General features: G+C 36.5%; 1 protein-coding gene across 2 annotated transcripts in view; it reads left to right on the top strand.

The window, feature by feature from the left end:
* Positions 1–23,186, top strand: part of LOC133572082 (copine-8-like) — a 139,964-nt gene that overhangs the window by 6,883 nt on the left and 109,895 nt on the right. The window contains exon 2 of one of the 2 annotated variants that reach the window (XM_061924763.2): positions 15,204–15,244. In XM_061924763.2, the coding sequence (XP_061780747.1) occupies positions 15,204–15,244 (41 nt within the window). Of the gene's footprint in view, positions 1–14,143; positions 15,245–23,186 lie in introns of those variants that run through there. The other variant, XM_061924762.2, reaches the window with a different exon arrangement.

Raw genomic sequence — 23,186 nt, 5'->3', positions numbered from 1 at the left:
ATCCATCCATTTTCTATCCACCACTTCATCCATCCATCCATCCATCCATTTTCTATCATCACTTCATCCATCTATCATCCATTTTATATCCACCACTTCATCCATCCATTTTCAATCCACCACTTCATCCATCCACCCATCCATTTTCTATCCATCACTTCATCCATCCATCCATCCATTTTCTATCCACCACTTCATCCATCCATTTTCAATCCATCCATCCATCCATCCATCCATCCATTTTCTATCCACCACTTCATCCATCCATCCATTTTCTATCATCACTTCATCCATCCATCCATTTTCTATCCACCACATCATCCATCCATCCATCCGTCCATTTTCTATCCACCACTTCATCCACCCATTTTTTATCCACCACTTCATCCATCCATCCATCCATCCATTTTCTATCCACCACTTCATCCATCCATCCATTCATTTTCTATCCACCACTTCATCCATCCATTTTCTATCCACCACTTTATCCATCCATCCATTTTCTATCCACCACTTCATTCATTCATTCGCATTATTTATTTTGGCCCACCACTTTTTTAACCTGGCCCACCACTTAATTTATTGTGGCTGATTACGTAATTAACCCCCCCCCCCCCCCCCCCCGGTAACCTAATTTAAATTGCCCACCACATTATTAGAAGTGGCCCCCCACCCTATTCAATGTGGCCCACCACATCATTAATGTGGCCCTCCAGGTCATTTAATTTGGCCCACCCTATCATTTAATGTAGCCCACTACATCATTTAAAATGGCCCACCACATAATTTAAATTGGCCTACCACATCATTTAAAGTGGCCCACCATTTAATTTAATTTGGCCCACCACATCCTTTAAAGTAGCCCACCATTTCATATAATGAACCCCACCACCTCATATAATGTGGCCCAAAACATCATTTAGTTTGGCCTACCATTTCATTTAAAATGGCCCACCTGCTCATTTAATGTGGCCAGCCACATCATTTAATATGGCCCACCACGTCATTTAATCTGGCCCACCACGTCATTTAAGATAGCCCACCAGATCGTTTAATTTGGCCCACAATTTCAACTAATTTGGCCCACAATTTCAATTAAATCTGGCCCACCACATCATTTAATGTGGCCTACCTCATCATTTAATTTGGCTGACCATGTCATTTAAAATGGCCCACGACATCCTTTAATTTGGCCCACCACATAATTTAGTTTGGCCCACCATTTCATTTAATTTGGCCCAAAATGTCATTTACATTGGCCTACCACCTCATTTAATGTGGTCTACCTCATCATTTAATTTGGCTGACCAAGTCATTTAAAATGGCCCACCACGTTCTTTAACATGGCCCACCACTTCATTTAATGTGACCTGCTTCATCATTTAATAATGCCCGACCACGTCATTTAAAATGACGCACCACATCCTTTAAAGAGGCCCAACACTTTCTTTAAGGTGACCCACCACATCATTTAGTTTGGCCCACCATTTCATATAAAGTGGCCCAAAACGTGAATTAATGTGGCCCACCTCGTCATTTAATTTGTCCGACCACAGCATTCAATTTGACCCACCACATCATTTAGTTTGGCCCATCATTTCATATAAAGTGGCCCAAAACGTGAATTAGTGTGGCCCACCTCGTCATTTAATTTGTCCGACCACAGCATTCAATTTGACCCACCACATCATTTAGTTTGGCTCACCATTTCATATAAAGTGTCCCAAAATGTAAATTATTGTGGCCCTCCACATCATTTAATTTGGCCCACCACGTCATTTCAAATGGCCCATCAATTCATTTTATTTGGCCCAAAATTTCATTCATCATTTAGTGTGGCCCACCAGCGCATTTAGTTTGGCCTACCATTTCATTTAAAGTGGCCCACCACCTCATTATTTAACTTGGCCCTCCACATCATTTAAATGGCCCACCGCGTCATATTATGCGAATCGCGACAACATTTAAAGTGGTTGGCCACCTCATTTAAGTGGCCTTAAATACATTTTATGTATTTGTATGTATAAAGTACATGTTCTACACTTTAACGCCATCTGACCACACAGCAAGATGTTGTCGATGGACCACATGTTGTTTACAGTTACATCCGGCCCTCCCAGGGCCACTCACATTGCCATGTGGCCCTCAGTGAAAAGTGTGTATATGATGCATAATTATGTACGTCATGTCCCTTCAATATTAATGACTTGTGGCGTCGTGTTCCAGGTCAGATTCGCGGCCATTCAAGAATCCTGTTGATTTCGGTCCAATTACCCAGGATGCTTTGTGCCTGCTGCAGCTCTGTATTAAGTGTAGCAATGGTCATAGAGGCGAATGTTTACTCCTCTAAGAACGACAGGAAGACTTGTTTTCGTCTTCGCCGCTGGCAGAGTGGGCACCTCGGTCGCATAACCACCCCTCCCCCACTCCGTGCCCCCCCCCTGCGCCCCATGCGGCGTTCCCACGGGCAGGTGGGCGGTGTGATTGCGCCATTTTTTTGTTTGCCGTGTGTGTGCTTGTGGACAAGAGTTGGTGCGGAGAAGAAGACGCCTTCCTCACAGCTTCCCGCGCACGCTCAAGCAGAAGGATTGACAGACTGTTGGGCTCTAACACTGTCACACACACACACACACACACTCCTACAATTAGTCGCGCAATCGAATCGTGACAGGTCACGCGGCGAGATAGTCGTGACCTTTCGGGGGCCACAAAAGGTGGCGAGTGCGCGCCGTCGAAGAATTGACGCGTTGTGATGCGGCGCCATTGAGGCCGCCCGCCGACCCGCTGGGCGGCCGCGCCGTGTGTCACAGCGCGTGTTTGACTTCCCGGGGGCCGAGGCGAAGGAAGAGACAGACTGCCCTTAATGTTCACTTTAGAGTAGTCAATGTGCAGCTGCAGGTCTACGATCCACTGTAAAGAAGTCAACACAGTCGAGACTATAAAAATGGCACTCAGCATCAAGGGTTGGAATTGGGGGTTAAATCACAAAAAATGATTCCCGGGCGCGGCCACCGCTGCTGCTCACTGCTCCCCTCACCTCCCAGGGGGTGATCAAGGGTGATGGGTCAAATGCAGAGAATAATTTCGCCATACCTAGTGTGTGTGTGACTATCATTGGTACTTTAACTTTAAATACCTGCCAACACAAGTTATAATGATGGTGGCACCATGAACCTTGGCTGCACGAGTGCTGCCAGCGCCGAAGGAGCTGCGGTTCATGGAGGGAAACACTGTCTAAATATCTTTAAACACAAGTAAGTAGCAAGATATTTGTTCACAGTCAAACATGGTGGTGGCACCATGAAAGTTGGTTGCACGAGTGCTGCTAGCGCCAAAGGAGCTGCGGTTCATTAATTGACTGAGAGGTTACTGTATTGTCTAATTACCCGCCAACACACATGAGTAGCAAGGTAATTGTTCACAGTCAAGCATGGCGGTGGTACCGTGAACTTTGGCTGCACGAGTGCTGCTAGCACCAGAGGAGCTGTGGTTCACTTAAGAAAACATCACTGTCTAAATAAGAGCCAACACAAGTGACTAGCAAGGTAAATGACTACAGTCATAATGATGGTGGTAGAACCATGAACCTTAGCTGCACGAGTGCTGCTAGCGCTGGATGAGCTGTGGTTCATATAGGGAAATTTAACAATGATGTTGGTAGGAGCTGCGGTTCATGGTGGGAAACATTGCCTAAATATCTTTAAACACAAGTAAGTAACAAGATATTTGTTCACAGTCAAACATGGTGGTGGCACCATGAAAGTTGGTTGCACGAGTGCTGCTAGCGCCAAAGGAGCTGCGGTTCATTAATTGACTGAGAGGTTACTGTATTGTCTAATTACCCGCCAACACACATGAGTAGCAAGGTAATTGTTCACAGTCAAGCATGGCGGTGGTACCGTGAACTTTGGCTGCACGAGTGCTGCTAGCACCAGAGGAGCTGTGGTTCACTTAAGAAAACATCACTGTCTAAATAAGAGCCAACACAAGTGACTAGCAAGGTAAATGACTACAGTCATAATGATGGTGGTAGAACCATGAACCTTAGCTGCACGAGTGCTGCTAGCGCTGGATGAGCTGTGGTTCATATAGGGAAATTTAACAATGATTTTGGTAGGAGCTGGGGTTCATGGTGGGAAACATTGCCTAAATATCTTTAAACACAAGTAAGTAACAAGATATTTGTTCACAGTCAAACATGGTGGTGGCACCATGAAAGTTGGTTGCACGAGTGCTGCTAGCGCCAAAGGAGCTGCGGTTCATTAATTGACTGAGAGGTTACTGTATTGTCTAAATACCCGCCAACACACATGAGTAGCAAGGTAATTGTTCACAGTCAAGAATGGCGGTGGTACCGTGAACTTTGGTTGCAGGAGTGCTGCTAGCACCAGAGGAGCTGGGGTTCACTTAAGAAAACATCACTGTCTAAATAAGAGCCAACACAAGTGACTAGCAAGGTAATTGACTACAGTCATAATGATGGTGGTAGAACCATGAACCTTAGCTGCACGAGTGCTGCTAGCGCTGGATGAGCTGTGGTTCATATAGGGAAATTTAACAATGATGTTGGTAGGAGCTGCGGTTCATGGAGGGAAACACTGTCTAAATATCTTTAAACACAAGTAAGTCGCAAGATATTTGTTCACAGTCAAGCATGGCGGTGGTACCATGAACTTTGGTTGCACGAGTGCTGCTAGTGCCAAAGGAGCTGCGGTTCATTAATTGACTGAGAGATTACTGTCTAACTACCTGCCAACACAAGTGAGTAGCAAAATAATGTTCACAGTCAAGCATGGTGGTGGTACCATGAACTTTGGTTGCACGAGTGCTGCTAGCGCCAAAGGAGCTGCGGTTCATTGACCGAAAGATTATTGTCGAAGTACCTGCCAATACATGTGAGTAGCAAAAAATTAATTCACAGTCAAGCATGGCAGTGGTAGCAATTTAAACCTTGGTTGCACGAGTGCTGCTAGCGCCGGAGAAGCTGCGGTTTATTGACTGAAAGGTTATTGTCTAAACACCCGCCAACACACATGACTATCAAGGTGATTGTTCACAGTCAAGCATGGCGGTGGTACCGTGAACTTTAGTTGCATGAGTGCTGCTAGCGCCAGAGGAGCTGTGGTTCACTTAAGAAAACATCACTGTCTAAATAAGAGCCAACACAAGTGACTAGCAAGGTAATTGACTACAGTCATAATGATGGTGGTAGAACCATGAACCTTAGCTGCACGAGTGCTGCTAGCGCTGGATAAGCTGTGGTTCATATAGGGAAATTTAACAATGATGTTGGTAGGAGCTGCGGTTCATGGAGGGAAACATTGTCTAAATATCTTTAAACACAAGTAAATAACAAAATATTTGTTCACAGTCAAGCATGACGGTGGTACCATGAACTTTGGTTGCACGAGTGCTGCTAGTGCCGGAGGAGCTGCGGTTCATTGATCAAAATATGTTTCTCTCAATACCTGTCCACACGTGAGTAGCAAGATAATTCTTCACAGTCAAGTATGGCGGTGGTAGCACCATAAACCTTGGTTACACGAGTGCTGCTAGTAATACCACCGCAGTCAAAACGGCAGCGGTTGCACTTTTAATCCAGGCAGCACGAGTGCTGCTAGCACTGAAAGAGTTCATTGAGAGAAACATTGTCTAAATTGTTGTTAACGCAGGTGAGTAGCAAGATATTTGTTCGCTGTCAGGCATGGCGGTGGCAGCATCATCAACTTTGGCTGCACGAGTGCTGCTGGCAGTGAAGAAATGAATTGATGGAAACATTATTGTCTAAACACACGTGAGTAGCAATATAATATTTTTCTGCCTACGTCACAGTGTGTGGCTGCACGAGTGCTGCTGCCTATAGGCACGCATGTCGCTGATGGTGTCCTAGTCCTGGTCCGAAGCTGCACGAGTGCTGCCAGCTTTATACAACATTTTATCGCACTTGTATTGCCTTTGGAATAGTTGTTGTGTTCAGTGACAGAAAAAGTTCCAAGCAAAAAGTCTGCAGGCTGTTTCTTGGGCAGAGACCTCTGGTGTTTTCCTCCGAGATCAACACCTCCTTCAAAGTAAAATAACATTGTATTTTTTTTTTTACACTTCCTCGGCAAACTTCCAGCAAGTGGCAAAGTTTCTTTCATTCTGCTCGCACACCCTCAGATAACCGCGGTAATTAGCGTCATTTTTGCATTTGGTACAGAAGCCAGGTAATACTGCCGCGCTTTTATTTTGAAGATCACTTTCCCACCCAACAGGAAGTGGCAATGTGTAACTAGACGACTTTGACCTCTTAGCTAAAAAGCTAGCTTTTAGTAAAGAAGACGGGACCGACTTGAACGGATTCCACTGCGTTTTTTTGTCCTTTTTTAGTCTAAAAAGCCGTCGAGACTCAACAGCGCCTCTGCTGGTTGCGACCTCGTGGATTGAAACACTTGATTTAAAAGCTTTACTTTTTAAAACATCGACAAACAAATGGAGTTTTTTTTCCTCCTTTGTGCTATCGTTAGCTTTGTTTTTAGCATGGTGCGTTCAAGACCGCTGGTAAATATCACTCTTCTATCTGTTTTGTTTGTGTTTTCCATGCAGAGCAGATAAAAATAACTAATAATGATAATGTTAATAACTACTAAATCAAGATAAATATACATTATATAACATACTTGTCTCCGAATAGAACCGTGTCTTTGTCTTTGTGGGCCGATCTTGCTAACATGAAGCTACTTAACGCCACAGGCGGCCATGTTACGGCGAGCGCGTGATGTCACTGGTGGGATTCCAAATGTGATTCTGCTGTCCAGAGGACGCGCCTCTAAATGTTTGATGAGACTTTCAACTGGGGCCTCCTGACGGGTTTTTTTTTTTTAGTTATTCATTTCTAAGAGTCTCCCATCTTCACCAGGTGGAAGCCCTCAGGTGCGAACACACACACACACACACACACACACACACACACACACACACACACACACACACACACACACACACACACACACACACACACAAAGAAGAGAGTGATATCACTCATCACTATAGGTAAAGCAAGATCAAAAGGAGCTAAAACGCTAGCATGAAACGTTAGCATGCTAACTTTAGCATGCTAACTTTAGCATGCTGGCCCGTGACCAGATAGGGTACTTCTAAGATGGCGCCAAGTATCAAAAGCCATGATTTTTTGGTTTCAATAAAGCTAGGCAAAATTGAAGCATATAGCGTTAGCCTGCTAACATTAGCATGATAACATAGAAAAAGTTAGCGTAATTCTCAGATGGCGCCAAGTATCAAAAGTCATGATTTTTTTGGTTTCAATAAAGTTAGCCAAAATTTAAGCATATACCGTTAGCTTGCTAATGTTAGCATGATAACATAGAAAAAGTTAGCGTACTTCTAAGATGGCGCCAAATATCAAAAGTCATGATTTTTTTGGTTTCAATAAAGTTAGCCAAAATTTAAGCATTAGCTTGCTAACATTAGCATGATAACATAGAAAAAGTTAGCGTACTTCTAAGATGGCGCCAAGTATCAAAAGTCAGGATTTTTTTGGTTTCAATAAAGTTAGCCAAAATTTAAGCATAAAGTGTGAGCTTGCTAATGTTAGCATGATAACATAGAAAAAGTTATCGTACTTCTAAGATGGCGCCAAGTATCAAAAGTCATGATTTTTTTGGTTTCAATAGAGTTAGCCAAAATTTAAGCATATAGAGTTAGCTTGCTAATGTTAGCATGATAACATATAAAAAGTTAGCGTACTTCTTAGATGGTGCCTAGTATCAAAAATCATGATTTTTTGGTTTCAATAAAGGTAGCCAAAATTTAAGCATATAGCGTTAGCTTGCTAACGTTAGCATGATAACATAGAAAAAGTTAGCGTACTTCTAAGATGGCGCCAAGTATCAAAAGTCATGATTTTTTTGGTTTTAAATAAAGCTAGCCAAAATTTAAGCATTTAGCGTTAGCTTGCATGATAACATAGAAAAAGTTAGCGTAATTCTAAGATGGCGCCAAGCATCAAGAGTCATGATTTTTTTGGTTTCAATAAAGTTAGCCAAAATTTAAGCATATAGCATTAGCTTGCTAATGTTACCATGATAACATAGAAAAAGTTAGCGTACTTCTAAGATGGCGCCAAATATCAAAAGTCATGATTTTTTTGGTTTCAATAAAGTTAGCCAAAATTTAAGCATAAAGCATTAGCTTGCTAACATTAGCATGATAACATAGAAAAAGTTAGCGTACTTCTAAGATGGCGCCAAGTATCAAAAGTCAGGATTTTTTTGGTTTCAATAAAGTTAGCCAAAATTTAAGCATAAAGTGTGAGCTTGCTAATGTTAGCATGATAACATAGAAAGAGTTATCGTACTTCTAAGATGGCGCCAAGTATCAAAAGTCATGATTTTTTTGGTTTCAATAGAGTTAGCCAAAATTTAAGCATATAGCGTTAGCTTGCTAATGTTAGCATGATAACATATAAAAAGTTAGCGTACTTCTTAGATGGTGCCTAGTATCAAAAATCATGATTTTTTGGTTTCAATAAAGGTAGCCAAGTATCGCAGAGTATCAAAAGTCGTGAATTTTAGGTTTAAAAGAATAAAATGAGCTAAAATGCTAACGATACCATAGAAAATGTTAGTGGACTTTTAAGATGGCGCAAAGTATTAAAAGTTATTATTTTTAGGTAAATGAATATAATCAGCTAAAATGTGAGCATAAAATGTTAGCATGATAACATAGAAAAAGTTAGTGTACTTCTAAGATGGCGCCAAGTATCAAAAGCCATCATTTTTTAGTTTCCAATAGAGGTAGCCAAAATTTAAGTATATAGCGTTAGCTTGCTAATGTTAGCATGACAACATAGAAAAAGTAAGCGTACTTCTTAGATGGCGCCAAGTATCAAAAGTTAGGATTTTTTTGGTTTCAATAAAGTTAGCCAAAATTTAAGCATAAAGTGTGAGCTTGCTAATGTTAGCATGATAACATAGAAAAAGTTATCGTACTTCTAAGATGGCGCCAAGTATCAAAAGTCATGATTTTTTTGGTTTCAATAGAGTTAGCCAAAATTTAAGCATATAGAGTTAGCTTGCTAATGTTAGCATGATAACATATAAAAAGTTAGCGTACTTCTTAGATGGTGCCTAGTATCAAAAATCATGATTTTTTGGTTTCAATAAAGGTAGCCAAAATTTAAGCATATAGCGTTAGCTTGCTAACGTTAGCATGATAACATAGAAAAAGTTAGCGTACTTCTAAGATGGCGCCAAGTATCAAAAGTCATGATTTTTTTGGTTTTAAATAAAGCTAGCCAAAATTTAAGCATTTAGCGTTAGCTTGCATGATAACATAGAAAAAGTTAGCGTAATTCTAAGATGGCGCCAAGCATCAAGAGTCATGATTTTTTTGGTTTCAATAAAGTTAGCCAAAATTTAAGCATATAGCATTAGCTTGCTAATGTTACCATGATAACATAGAAAAAGTTAGCGTACTTCTAAGATGGCGCCAAATATCAAAAGTCATGATTTTTTTGGTTTCAATAAAGTTAGCCAAAATTTAAGCATAAAGCATTAGCTTGCTAACATTAGCATGATAACATAGAAAAAGTTAGCGTACTTCTAAGATGGCGCCAAGTATCAAAAGTCAGGATTTTTTTGGTTTCAATAAAGTTAGCCAAAATTTAAGCATAAAGTGTGAGCTTGCTAATGTTAGCATGATAACATAGAAAGAGTTATCGTACTTCTAAGATGGCGCCAAGTATCAAAAGTCATGATTTTTTTGGTTTCAATAGAGTTAGCCAAAATTTAAGCATATAGCGTTAGCTTGCTAATGTTAGCATGATAACATATAAAAAGTTAGCGTACTTCTTAGATGGTGCCTAGTATCAAAAATCATGATTTTTTGGTTTCAATAAAGGTAGCCAAGTATCGCAGAGTATCAAAAGTCGTGAATTTTAGGTTTAAAAGAATAAAATGAGCTAAAATGCTAACGATACCATAGAAAATGTTAGTGGACTTTTAAGATGGCGCAAAGTATTAAAAGTTATTATTTTTAGGTAAATGAATATAATCAGCTAAAATGTGAGCATAAAATGTTAGCATGATAACATAGAAAAAGTTAGTGTACTTCTAAGATGGCGCCAAGTATCAAAAGCCATCATTTTTTAGTTTCCAATAGAGGTAGCCAAAATTTAAGTATATAGCGTTAGCTTGCTAATGTTAGCATGACAACATAGAAAAAGTAAGCGTACTTCTTAGATGGCGCCAAGTATCAAAAGTTGGGAATTTTAGGTTTAAAAGAATAAAATTAGCTAAAATGCTAACGAAGCCATAGAAAATGTTAGTGTACTTTTAAGATGGCGCAAAGTATCAAAAGTCATGATTTTTAGGTTTAAATGAATATAATCAGCTAAAATGTGAGTATAAAATGTTAGCATGATAACATAGAAAACGTTAGCGTACTTCTTAGATGGCGCCAAGTATCAAAAGTCATGATTTTTTTGGTTTCAATAAAGTTAGCCAAAATTTAAGCATAAAGCGTTAGCTTGCTAATGTTAGCATGATAACATAGAAAAAGTAAGCGTACTTCTTAGATGGCGCCAAGTATCAAAAGCCATGATTTTTTGGTTTCAATAAAGCTAGCCAAAATTGAAGCATATAGCGTTAGCTTGCTAATGTTAGCATGATAACATATAAAAAGTTAGCGTACTTCTTAGATGGTGCCTAGTATCAAAAATCATGATTTTTTGGTTTCAATAAAGGTAGCCAAAATTTAAGCATATAGCGTTAGCTTGCTAATGTTAGCATGATAACGTAGAAAAAGTAAGCGTACTTCTTTGATGCGCAGAGTATCAAAAGTCGTGAATTTTAGGTTTAAAAGAATAAAATTAGCTAAAATGCTAACGATACCATAGAAAATGTTAGTGGACTTTTAAGATGGCGCAAAGTATTAAAAGTTATTATTTTTAGGTAAATGAATATAATCAGCTAAAATATGAGCATAAAATGTTAGCATGATAACATAGAAAAAGTTAGTGTACTTCTAAGATGGCGCCAAGTATCAAAAGCCATCATTTTTTAGTTTCCAATAGAGGTAGCCAAAATTTAAGTATATAGCGTTAGCTTGCTAATGTTAGCATGACAACATAGAAAAAGTAAGCGTACTTCTTAGATGGCGCCAAGTATCAAAAGCCATGATTTTTTGGTTTCAATAAAGCTAGCCAAAATTGAAGCATATAGCGTTAACCTGCTAACGTTAGCATGATAACATAGAAAAAGTTAGCGTACTTCTAAGATGGCGCCAAGTATCAAAAGTCATGATTTTTTTGGTTTTAAATAAAGCTAGCCAAAATGTAAGCATTTAGCGTTAGCTTGCTAATGTTAGCATGATAACATAGAAAAAGTTAGCGTAATTCTAAGATGGCGCCAAGCATCAAAAGTCATGATTGTTTTGGTTTCAATAAAGTTAGCCAAAATTTAAGCATATAGCGTTAGCTTGCTAATGTTAGCATGATAACATAGAAAAAGTTAGCGTACTTCTAAGATGGCGCCAAATATCAAAAGTCATGATTTTTTTGGTTTCAATAAAGTTAGCCAAAATTTAAGCATAAAGCATTAGCTTGCTAACATTAGCATGATAACATAGAAAAAGTTAGCGTACTTCTAAGATGGCGCCAAGTATCAAAAGTCAGGATTTTTTTGGTTTCAATAAAGTTAGCCAAAATTTAAGCATAAAGTGTGAGCTTGCTAATGTTAGCATGATAACATAGAAAGAGTTATCGTACTTCTAAGATGGCGCCAAGTATCAAAAGTCATGATTTTTTTGGTTTCAATAAAGTTAGCCAAAATTTAAGCATATAGCGTTAGCTTGCTAATGTTAGCATGATAACATATAAAAAGTTAGCATACTTCTTAGATGGTGCCTAGTATCAAAAATCATGATTTTTTGGTTTCAATAAAGGTAGCCAAAATTTAAGCATATAGCGTTAGCTTGCTAATGTTAGCATGATAACATAGAAAAAGTAAGCGTACTTCTTAGATGGCGCCAAGTATCAAAAGTTGGGAATTTTAGGTTTAAAAGAATAAAATTTGCTAAAATGCTAACGAAGCCATAGAAAATGTTAGTGTACTTTTAAGATGGCACAAAGTATCAAAAGTCATGATTTTTAGGTTTAAATGAATATAATCAGCTAAAATGTGAGCATAAAATGTTAGCATGATAACATAGAAAAAGTTAGTGTACTTCTAAGATGGCGCCAAGTATCAAAAGCCATCATTTTTTGGTTTCCAATTAAGGTAGCCAAAATTTAAGCAAATAGCGTTAGCTTGCTAATGTTAGCATGATAACATAGAAAAAGTAAGCGTACTTCTAAGATGGCGCCAAGTATCAAAAGTTGGGAATTTTAGGTTTAAAAGAATAAAATTAGCTAAAATGCTAACGAAGCCATAGAAAATGTTAGTGTACTTTTAATATGGCGCAAAGTATCAAAAGTCATGATTTTTAGGTTTAAATGAATATAATCAGCTAAAATGTGAGCATAAAATGTTAGCATGATAGCATAGAAAAAGTTAGCGTACTTCAAAGATGGCGCCAAGAATCAAAAGCCATAATTTTTTGGTTTCAATAAAGATAGCCAAAATTTAAGCATAAAAGCCTTAGCTGGCTAATGTTAGCATGATAACATAGAAAAAGTCAGCGTAATTCTCAGATGGCGGCAATTATCAAAAGTCGTGAATTTTAGGTTTAAAAGAATAAAATTAGCGAAAATGCTAACGATACCATATAAATGGTTAGTGTACTCTAAAGATGGCGCAAAGTATCAAAAGTCATGATTTTTAGGTTCAAATGAAATCAGCTAAAAAAAGTCATGATTTTTAGGTTTAAATTAATATAATCAGCTAAAATGTGAGCATAAATTGTTAGCATGATAACATTAAAAAAGTAAGCGTACTTCTAAGATGGTGCCAAGTATCAAAAGTCATGATATTTTTGGTTTCAATAACGTTAGCCAACATTTAAGCATTTAGCATTAGCTTGCTAATGTTAGCATGATAACATAGAAAAAGTTAGCGTAATTCTCAGATGGCGCCAAGTATCAAAAGTCATGATTTTTTTGGTTTCAATAAAGTTAGCCAAAATTTAAGCATATAGCGTTAGCTTGCTAATGTTAGCATGATAACATAGAAAAAGTTAGCGTACTTCTCAGATGGCGCCAAGTATCAAAAGTCGTTAATTTTTGGTTTAAAAGAATAAAATTAGCTAAAATGCTAACGATACCATAGAAATGGTTAGTGTACTTTTCAGATGGCACAAAGTCTTTAAATTCATGATTTTTAGGTTTAAATGAAATCAGCTGAAAAAAAATACATGCTAATGTTAGCATGTTACAGTTAGCAAGATGATGCAAGGGTTCAAAATCCACACATTTTAGGTTGAAATGATCAAAAAGAGCTAAAATGCTAGCATAAAGCATTGATAAAGTGTTGGTATCATCTGGGATCAGTGATGATGATCCAGAAACAATACATGAAGACACGAGCTAACATGATAGCGACTCGCTAACACGACCTAAAGACAGCATAATTATTTATATTTTCACAGCTGACATTATTACCTGTAATAATACAGGTATGCACGATTCATGCTGATGTCGGGATCAGTATCGGCCAATCCTCGAGGCTGCTGCACCGTATCGCCGCACTTCCTCCTTTTCTTACTTCTGCTGCTGCTTAGCCAGCCAGCCAAGATGGCGACGTCATGTAAATTTGATGCTGAGGGACACAAACCAGAGAGAAACCATCATCCTCCTCCTTTTTCTTCTTCTTCTCTTTTCTCCTCCTCGGCTGCTGCTCGCCTGAAATATTCAAGAAGCTTCACTTTAAAAAAAAAACAACAACAAAAAAACGTTTGTTTATTGGATTTTTGACAAATACAGTGCAGAAATATTTTCTCCCCTCCCTCAAACAAGTACCCCACAAAAATTATATACAAAATCAAATTAAAATAATAAACTAGGAAAGAAAAAAATAAGTTAAAATCTTTTTTTAAATCGATTAATCGTGATTAATCGAGTAATCACGATTAATCACCAAAAATTTGTCGCCATTTTAGAAGAATGCAAAATTTTTCGACGTTACCATGTTAACATTTTATGTTTGCATTTTTTTTCATAATTTTTTGTGCAAACCCTAAAAATCAAGGATTTTGATACTTGATGCCACCTTAAAAGTTCTTGTTGTCATGTTGGCATTCCAACATTTCATGTTAGCTCTTATTTAGCTCTATTAATAGCTCGCCGTCACAGAAGTATGCTAACTTCTTCTGTGTTACAGTTAAACTAGCATTTTTCATAAAAAAACATAAAAATCATGGATTTTGACCCTCTCCACCATATTAGAAATATGCAAACTTCTCCTATGTTATGTTAATGTGAACATGCTAACCTGTTATGCTAGCATTTTTGCACATTTTATTTGTTGAAATCTAAAACTCCTGGCTTTCTATACTGTTTTTATATTATCGTGTTAACATTAGTATGCCAACATTTTATGCTGATATTACAGATAATTGTATTAATTTAAACCTCAAGAACATGGCACTTGATGCTTGTCGCTATCTTAGAAGTATGCTATTTTTTCCTATGTTATCATGCTAACATTAGCACGCTAACATTTTATGCTTGCATATTTGCTAATTGTATCCGTTTAAACCTAAAAAAACGTGGCTTTTGATACTTGGCGTCATCTTAGAAGTAGCCTATTCTAACATGCTAACAATTCATGCTAGCATTTTATCTAATTGTATTCGTTTAAACCTAAAAATCATGACTTTTGACATTTGTTTATTGGATTTTTGACAAATACAGTGCAGAAATACAATTAAACACATGTCAAACAAGTACCCCACAAAAATGATATACAAAATCAAATCAAAATAATAAACTAGGAAAGAAAAGAAAAAAATTAAATCGTTTTTTGTTTTGTTTTTAAATCGATTAATCGTGATTAATCGATTAATCGGAACATCAAATTCTTTTTTGGACACCCATAATGAGTCAAATAAGTACAGGCAAATATTGACATGAAGCCACAGACAGCCCTGAGTGTCCCCAGCACGGTGCAGAAATGCACAAAAGCAGTTCAAAAGGCTCATCAATTACCCACCTTTCAATCGCGTTTCACGTTTGTCTTCTTGCTCATTCTTCTTCTCCTGTCTTTCAGGAGCCTCCTGGACAGAGACACCTTCTCCAAGTCTGATCCCAGTAAGACACACACACACACACACACACACACACACACACACACACACACACACACACACACACACACACACACACACGCGCGCACGCGTATAAAATACGGGGTATTTCTATTCCCCGACATCATTATGAACAAGAGTTGCACAAAATGAGAGCACAGTATCAATACACAAGCGCCTCAATATTAATGCTCTACAACAGAGGTGTCCAAACTATAGCCCGTGGGGCCAAGTGCGGTCCGGCGACGTGTTCAAATTGGCCCCCGAGACCTCATTGAGTTTGATAAGAATTCTTGCCTGCAAGGAGATTTAATTCATTTGAAAAGTCTGGCCTTTTTGACGCCGCCATTGTGTCACCATCTACTGGAACAAGTTGTTGTTCAATGAATGTGCAGCATTCACTTATATGACCCAATGCAAACAACCTTCCCTAGTCATGGTGCAAAAAGTGTTGTCTTCATCTTTTATTCATCTTAATTCATTTACTTATCTAGAAAGTTAGCATGTGTCAAGTACCAAGTTATATGACTCTGAGATGTCTGCTTGTAAAATTGGCTAAAAAAAAGTTAGCATTTGTCAAGTGCCAAGGTATATGACTCTGAGGTGTACGCTTGCAAATTTGACTAAAACGTTAACATGTGTTAGCTATAAATTATATGACTCTGAAATGTATGGCGGCAAAATTGGCTTAAAAAGTCAGCACGCTAATGTTAGCATGCTATCATTTTACAAACAAATATATTTCATGTACTGTTCCTAATAATTAGAGGTGTCCGATAATGGCTTTTTTGCCGATATTCCGATATTGTCCAACTCTTAATTACAGATACCGATATCAACCGATACCGATATATACAGTCGTGGAATTAACACATTATTATGCCTAATTTGGACAACCAGGTATGGTGAAGATAAAGTCCTTTTTTTTAAAAATGAATAAAATAAAATAAGATAAATAAATTTAAAACATTTTCTGGAATAAAAAATAAAGTAAAAACAGTTACATAGAAACTAGTAATTAATGAAAATTTGTTAAAATGAACTGTTAAAGGTTAGTACTATTAGTGGACCTGCAGCACGCACAATCATGTGTGCTTACGGACTGTATTCCTGCTGACTGTATTGATATATTTTGATATATAATGTAGGAACCATAATATTAATAACAGAAAGAAACAACCCTTTTGTGTGAATGAGTGTAAATGGGGGAGGGAGGTTTTTTGGGTTGGTGCACTAATTGTAAGTGTATCTTGTGTTTTTTATGTTGATTTGATAAAAAAAACAAAAATAAAAAAAAACAATACCGATAATTAAAAACCGATATTGATTATTTCCGATATTACATGTTTAAAGCATTTATCGGCCGATATTATCGGACATCTCTACTAATAATATAATAAAAACTGGTAAAAAAAAAAAATGCATTCAAAGTAGCAATAATACAAATAAATGTAAAAATATTAAGATGTATAAGTAAATGAATAAATAAATAAAAAAAACCTCTGTAAATTAAGTAAAAACTAATCAAAAGAAGACAATAATATAAATATACAGTCAGTATCTTTTCCTCCTTTCACCGTCCTTACATTTACGAGTTGTTGTCGCCAACATGCCAGCCCTCCAAATAGCCGATGTGCTGTTACCATGACAACATGCGTGGTCCTGGCATGACGTCGTAGTATGTAAGAAAAAATGAAACATGGAAAAACAACAAGAAGGAGGATACAAGTGAGCGCACACAAACATGAAGGGGTAAACAAGTGCAGACATTCTCCGCCTGTGCTGCTGGAACCAGGAGACATTTGCATATGTCAGAGGTCGTCCTTGTCACTGCTGGGGACCACACACACACACACACACACACACACACACACACCCACACACACACACGCAGAGTCATTACAGTCCGGTGACAGCGGGGGTCCATTTTGCTGTGACCAAAACACACTTTGAGGGGACGGACAGAGAGTCGGCAGCCAGGGGCCGAGCTTTTCAAGGAGGGACTAACGCAAGTGGTTGCAATTCACAATTAAAAAAGGAGCGAATGGGAGGCATCAGGAATGAAAATATTGTTCAATGATTATTACGCAGGTCTAGCTTGGTGCTCTTGTGTGCTTAGCTGCGGTGTAGCTGCTCTTTCCTAGTAGCCCATAGCCTCAGGTGTTTACCTTTTGTAAATGAGTTGACTAAAATAGAAGAAATTGTGTGCTAATTGGAGGACATTTAGATGGCTAACTGGCTAGGGTCGCTGCTCGTATCGCACTGATATCACACATTTGACGTGCTCGCCGATATCATCCCATACGTGTTTATTGATGATATACAATATCATACTTATAAGATAAAATGTCATAGAAAGTTGAAGATTAATCGAGATAAAAATGTGAAATTATGAGATGAAAATGACTTGTAGGCAGAAATAGGCTCCTGCACCCCCCACAACCCCGAAAAGGACAAGCGGTAGAAAATGGATGGATGGATGGAGATAAAAAAAAAATCAAATCATAATTACTAAATAGTTATAATTATGAGATCATTCTAATTATGAGATTTAAAAAAAAATCAAAATTATGAGGAAAAAAAGTATAAATTAAGAAAAGAAAATGTCAAAATTAGGAAATATAAATCTAAATTATGAAGTAAAAAGTCATGATTATTAGATAATTAAGCATCAAGGGTTGGAATTGGGGGTTAAATCACCAAAAATGATTCCCGGGCGCGGCCACTGCTGCTGCTCACTGCTCCCCTCACCTCCCAGGGGGTGATCAAGGGTGATGGGTCAAATGCAGAGAATAATTTCACCACACCTAGTGTGTGTGTGTGTGACAATCATTGGTACTTTAACTTTAAAATGTTGAGACCATTCTAATGACAAGATAAAAAGTCCAAATTATTGGATTAAAAAAAAAAAAAAAATCGAAATTAAGAGATAAAAAGTACAAATTAAGAAATAAAACATCGAAATAATGAGATTAAAAAAATAGAAATTATGAGAAAAAAAGGCCAAATTAGGAAATAAAAAGTCAAAATTGTGAGATAAATATTCATAATTATGTGATTAAAAAGTCATAATTATGAGATGAAAAGTCATAGTTATGAGATAAAACGTCATAATTATGAGATGGAAAAAAAAAAATCGAAATTATGAGATTAAAAAAAATCGAAATTATGAAAAAAAAGTCCAAATTAAGAAAAGAAAATGTCGAAATTAGGAAATATAAATCTAAATTATGAAGTAAAAAGTCATAATTATTAGATAATTAACATTTTGAGATCATTCTAATGACGAGATAAAAAGTCAAAATTATTGGATCAAAAAATTTAAACTATGAGATAAAAGATCCAAATCAATTCATCAAAATCATGAGATAAGTAACTAATAATTATGAGCTAAAAAGTCTAAATTATGAGAGAACAAATAATAAGTATGAGATACAAAGTTGAAATTATGAAATAAAAATCAATATTATGATACAAAAAGGTCGAAATTATGAGATTAAAAAATGTCTAAGATACATAGTTGAAATTATGAGATAAAAAGTCGAAATTATGTGATAAAAAATAAGTATTAGATACAAAGTTGAAATTTTGAGATAAAAATTCATAATTGTGAGATAAAATGTCGAATTTGTGGGATAGGTAACTCATAATTATGAGCTAAAAAGTCGAAATAATGAGATACAAATAAAAAGTATGAAATACAAAGTTGAAATTATGAGAAACAGAGTTGAAATAATGAGATAACAATTTATAATTGTGAGTTAAAAAGTAAAAATTACAAGATAAGTAACTAAAAAGTTGAAATTATGAAATAACAAATAATAAGTATGAGATACAAAGTTGAAATTATGAGATAAAAATTTATATTATGACATAAAAAGGTCGAAATTATAAGATAAAAAATAACTATTAGATACAAAGTTTAAATTATGAGATACAAATCGATATTATGACATAAAAAGGTCAACATTTTGAGATAAAAATAAGTATGAGATACAAAGTTGAAATTATGAGATAAAAAAAAATCGAAATTATGAGATCAAAAAGTCATGTCTGATATTGATATCGTTGTATCGCCCAGCCCTAGTACATAGTATATATATGTGTATGAAGTATACCTACCGAAGTATACTTATTGAAGTATACTTATCAAAAAAAGACAACATGAATCATTGATTGCAAAGCAGAATTGATTTTAATGGCAGTTGAAAAGGAGACGGGACGTAACATGCTGGCGTCTTCACGGAATCTCCCGAATGGAACATGCTTGTGTAGTTTTTGTTCCCACTAACTTTGTGTGACACTTACCTGCTGGATAAAAGCCTTAAAACAGGATAAAAATAAACACAAAGAGAACGAATAGTTGGCCTGAAAGTGGGAATATGTTTTTTTTATCCACACTCACTGCACTGTGTTGCTGTTTGTGTGTGTGCATGTGTGCGTGTGTGTGTGTGTGTGTGTGTGTGTGTGTGTGTGTGTGTGTGTGTGTGTGTGTGTGTGTGTGTGTGTGTGTGTGTGTGTGTGTGTGTGTGTGTGTGTGCGCGTGCGAGCGATTGAATTCATGGTTTATACTACAAATAAATCATAATATCATAACATGCAAATAACAAAAATCTGTATTTTTTTCACTAAAAAATGAAGTTTTACTAGACTGATGTTTTATTACAGAAAATATCAATATATATATATAAAAAGCGGGTTGTTAACAATGACTAAAAATGTAAAAAAAAAAAAAACGTGTAGCCTTGAAGGACGTAAAAGAAAGAAGCGTAAAAACAGCAAATGAACGAGCACGTTTTGCTTTGAGAGGGGCTCTCCGACGAAACCCTGAGGAACTCCACACTGGACGAAATGAAGACTTCAAATAGGGAAGGCAATTTGCGAAATAAACAGTTTTATCAAGTTATTTATGTGATTTTTTTCCTATTTTTTTTAGAATAAAACATTTTTTTTTTAAATTGCAGGCTAACAAAATATATTCTAAAATAATATTTTTATGAACGATAATTACGCATATATTATTTTAAATTGTTTTAAAATAATTAACATTTTTAAGTAGTTAAATAATACATAAATACTCATTATTTATATAATATATAATGTCTTATTTATATGTATTATTACATATTTTGTATTATTTTTATTGTTTTATAAAAGTCATTATTTAACCTATTACTTATTTACTATAACTCCACTAGGTCAGTGTTTTTCAACCACTGTGCCGCGGCACACTAGTGTGCCGTGAGATACAGTCTGCTGTGCCGTGGGAGATTATCTAATTTCATATATTTGGGTTAAAAACATTTTTTGCAAACCAGTAATTATAGTCTGAAAAGTTTGTTGTTGTTGAGTGTCGGTGCTGTCCAGAGCTCGGCAGAGTAACCGTGTTATACTCTTCCATTTCAGTAGGTGGCAGCTGGTAGCTAATTGCTTTGTAAAGGCAGGTAAAAAGGTGTCTTATGCTTAAACCAAAAATAAACAAAAGGTGAGTGCCGCTAAGAAAAGGCATTGAAGCTTAGGGAAGGCTATGCAGAACGAAAGTAAAACTGAACTTGCTACAAAGTAAACAAAAACAGAATGCTGGACGACAGCAAAGACTTACTGTGGAGCAAAGACGGCGTCCACAAAGTACATCCGAACATGACATGACAATCAACAATGTCCCCACAAAGAAGGATAAAAACAACTGAAATATTCATGATTGCTAAAACAAAGTAGATGCGGGAAACATAAGACATGAAACTGCTACAGGAAAATACCAAAAAAAGAGAAAAAGCCACCAAAATAGGAGCGCAAGACAAGAACTAAAACACTACACACAGGAAAACAGCAAAAAACTCCAAATAAGTCAGGGGGTGATGTGACAGGTGGCGACAGTACCGGTACACCTACTTTGAGACAAGAGCTATAGTGATGCATGGTTGGTTATGGTTTAAATTCATATCCAACAATTGCGACAACGACTTTTTACTGTCAACAGAGTTTATGATTTCTGCTGGTGGTGTGCCTCCGGATTTTTTCAACGCAAAAAATGTGCCTTGTCTCAAAAAAGATTGAAAAACACTGAACTAGGTTACATAATCACCAAAGTTAGTTTGTTTTTCCGTTACTTTATTAGGCTAAATTAAAACAAGGATAAGTACCTTCCATATGAGGACCGGTGAACAAGTTAGGACCGAAATCATGGTCCCAATATGGAAAACCATTGCGTCTAATAGAGAGCCAAATATTAGAGTCTGTGAACATTGCTCCAAATTCAGGGATTTTTGTTGATTTAATGTGCATACAAAAGTAAACATTGACAGGTGCAAAGGCAGTAATGTATGATAAAACAAGACGGCAGCTAAAGAAGGACTTCCCTATTCATCCCCGAAAAAACCCGCCAGTTAAACAGCGGATTTTACGACTTCCGGTGCTGACGTAAGACAACCCGCGTCCCATATGTGACCGTAGGATGAACAAATACACTACGGTACTAAGACTATAGTGGCCATTAACAATTAGCTTCTACAGCTAACTGTATTGCCCAAAGTGCGGTACAGGGGCCACCTGTGGTCCATGACTCGTTTGTCATCAGCCTTAAGCATATTACAAAAAGCAAAAAATAAAGATCTCATTTCCACCCCTGTTGGTGAAATATATCAAAATGAGAGTGGTCACAAAAAGGAGGGATTTTTTTAATTGCCTTTGTGTCGGTTTTAAAAGTGCTCCCCCTCTGGTCAACTTAAGAAATAACAAGTGTGTGTAAAAACTTGAAGTGCTCCCCCTCTGGTCAACATATGTAATAACAAGTGTGTGTAAAAACTTGAAGTGCTCCCCCTCTGGCCAACATAAGTAATAACAAGCATGTGTAAGAAATTAAAATGCGCCCCTTTTGGCCAAAATTAATTTTAAAAAATCTAGAAAAATTTATTTAGAGACATACTGTAATAACTTGAAGTAAATAATGAAGATTAAAAACCAATTACAAACAAAAAATTCAACAATATTTGTTTTTACTAAAAGCTTACCTTTTTTATATTTACATATTATGTATATGTTATTAATGTTGTAAATACAAATCTTTATATATCTAGAAAGGGTGGTTCTGTAGAGGTAGGCATTTTTCAGAGGTCTGAAGAAGGTAACAAATACAAGACTGTGTGTGTGTGTGTGTGTGTGTGTGTGTGTGTGTGTGTGTGAGTGTGTGTGTGTGTGTGTGTGTGTGTGTGTGTGTGCGCGCGCGTTGTAATCATTGTTTGTACTACAAATAAATCATAATATCAGAATGAACATTCCAATAACAAAAATCACAATGCAATTTTACAAGACTGGAAAAAAAAAAAAAGCACATCATGATTGTGACTCTATAAAAAATGTTTTGTTTATTTTGCGTGGGTTGTTCGTGATGACTAAAATTGTAAAAAAAAAAAAAAGAAAAGAAAAAAATGTAGGCGTGAGCTCGTTTTGCTTTGAGAGGGGCTCTCCGACAGAACCCTGAGGAACTCCACACTGGACGAAATGAAGATTTCAAATATGGAGGGCAATTTGCAAAATGAACTGTTTTATCAAGTTATTAATATAATTTTTTTTTTTTTTTTTTTTTTTAAATCTTCAGACTAACAAACAAATATTTTAAAATAATATTTTTATAAACATGTGGACAATTAGGCATCTATCATTAAAACAATAAAACAATCATAAAAGTTTTTAAGCAATTAAATAATACCTAAATATTATTTAAAACATAATGTATTATTTTATATATATTATTATATATTTTTAGTGTTCTAATTGTTTTATATAAAATATATTTTTTTAACCTATTATTTATTACCTCCATCAGGTTATATAATCACCAAAGTTAGTTATTCTATTACCTTATTAGGCTGAACTTGTGTGTGTGTGCTTGTGTGTGTGCGTGTGCTTGTGCGTGTGTGTGTGTGTGTGTGTGTGTCCTTAATGGA

This window comes from Nerophis lumbriciformis, linkage group LG29 (genome assembly GCF_033978685.3).
Source record: "Nerophis lumbriciformis linkage group LG29, RoL_Nlum_v2.1, whole genome shotgun sequence".
Classification (NCBI taxonomy): Eukaryota; Metazoa; Chordata; class Actinopteri; order Syngnathiformes; family Syngnathidae; genus Nerophis; species Nerophis lumbriciformis.
The sequence above is the reverse complement of the archived record's forward strand: the minus strand, read 5'-3'. Positions and strand labels throughout refer to the sequence as shown.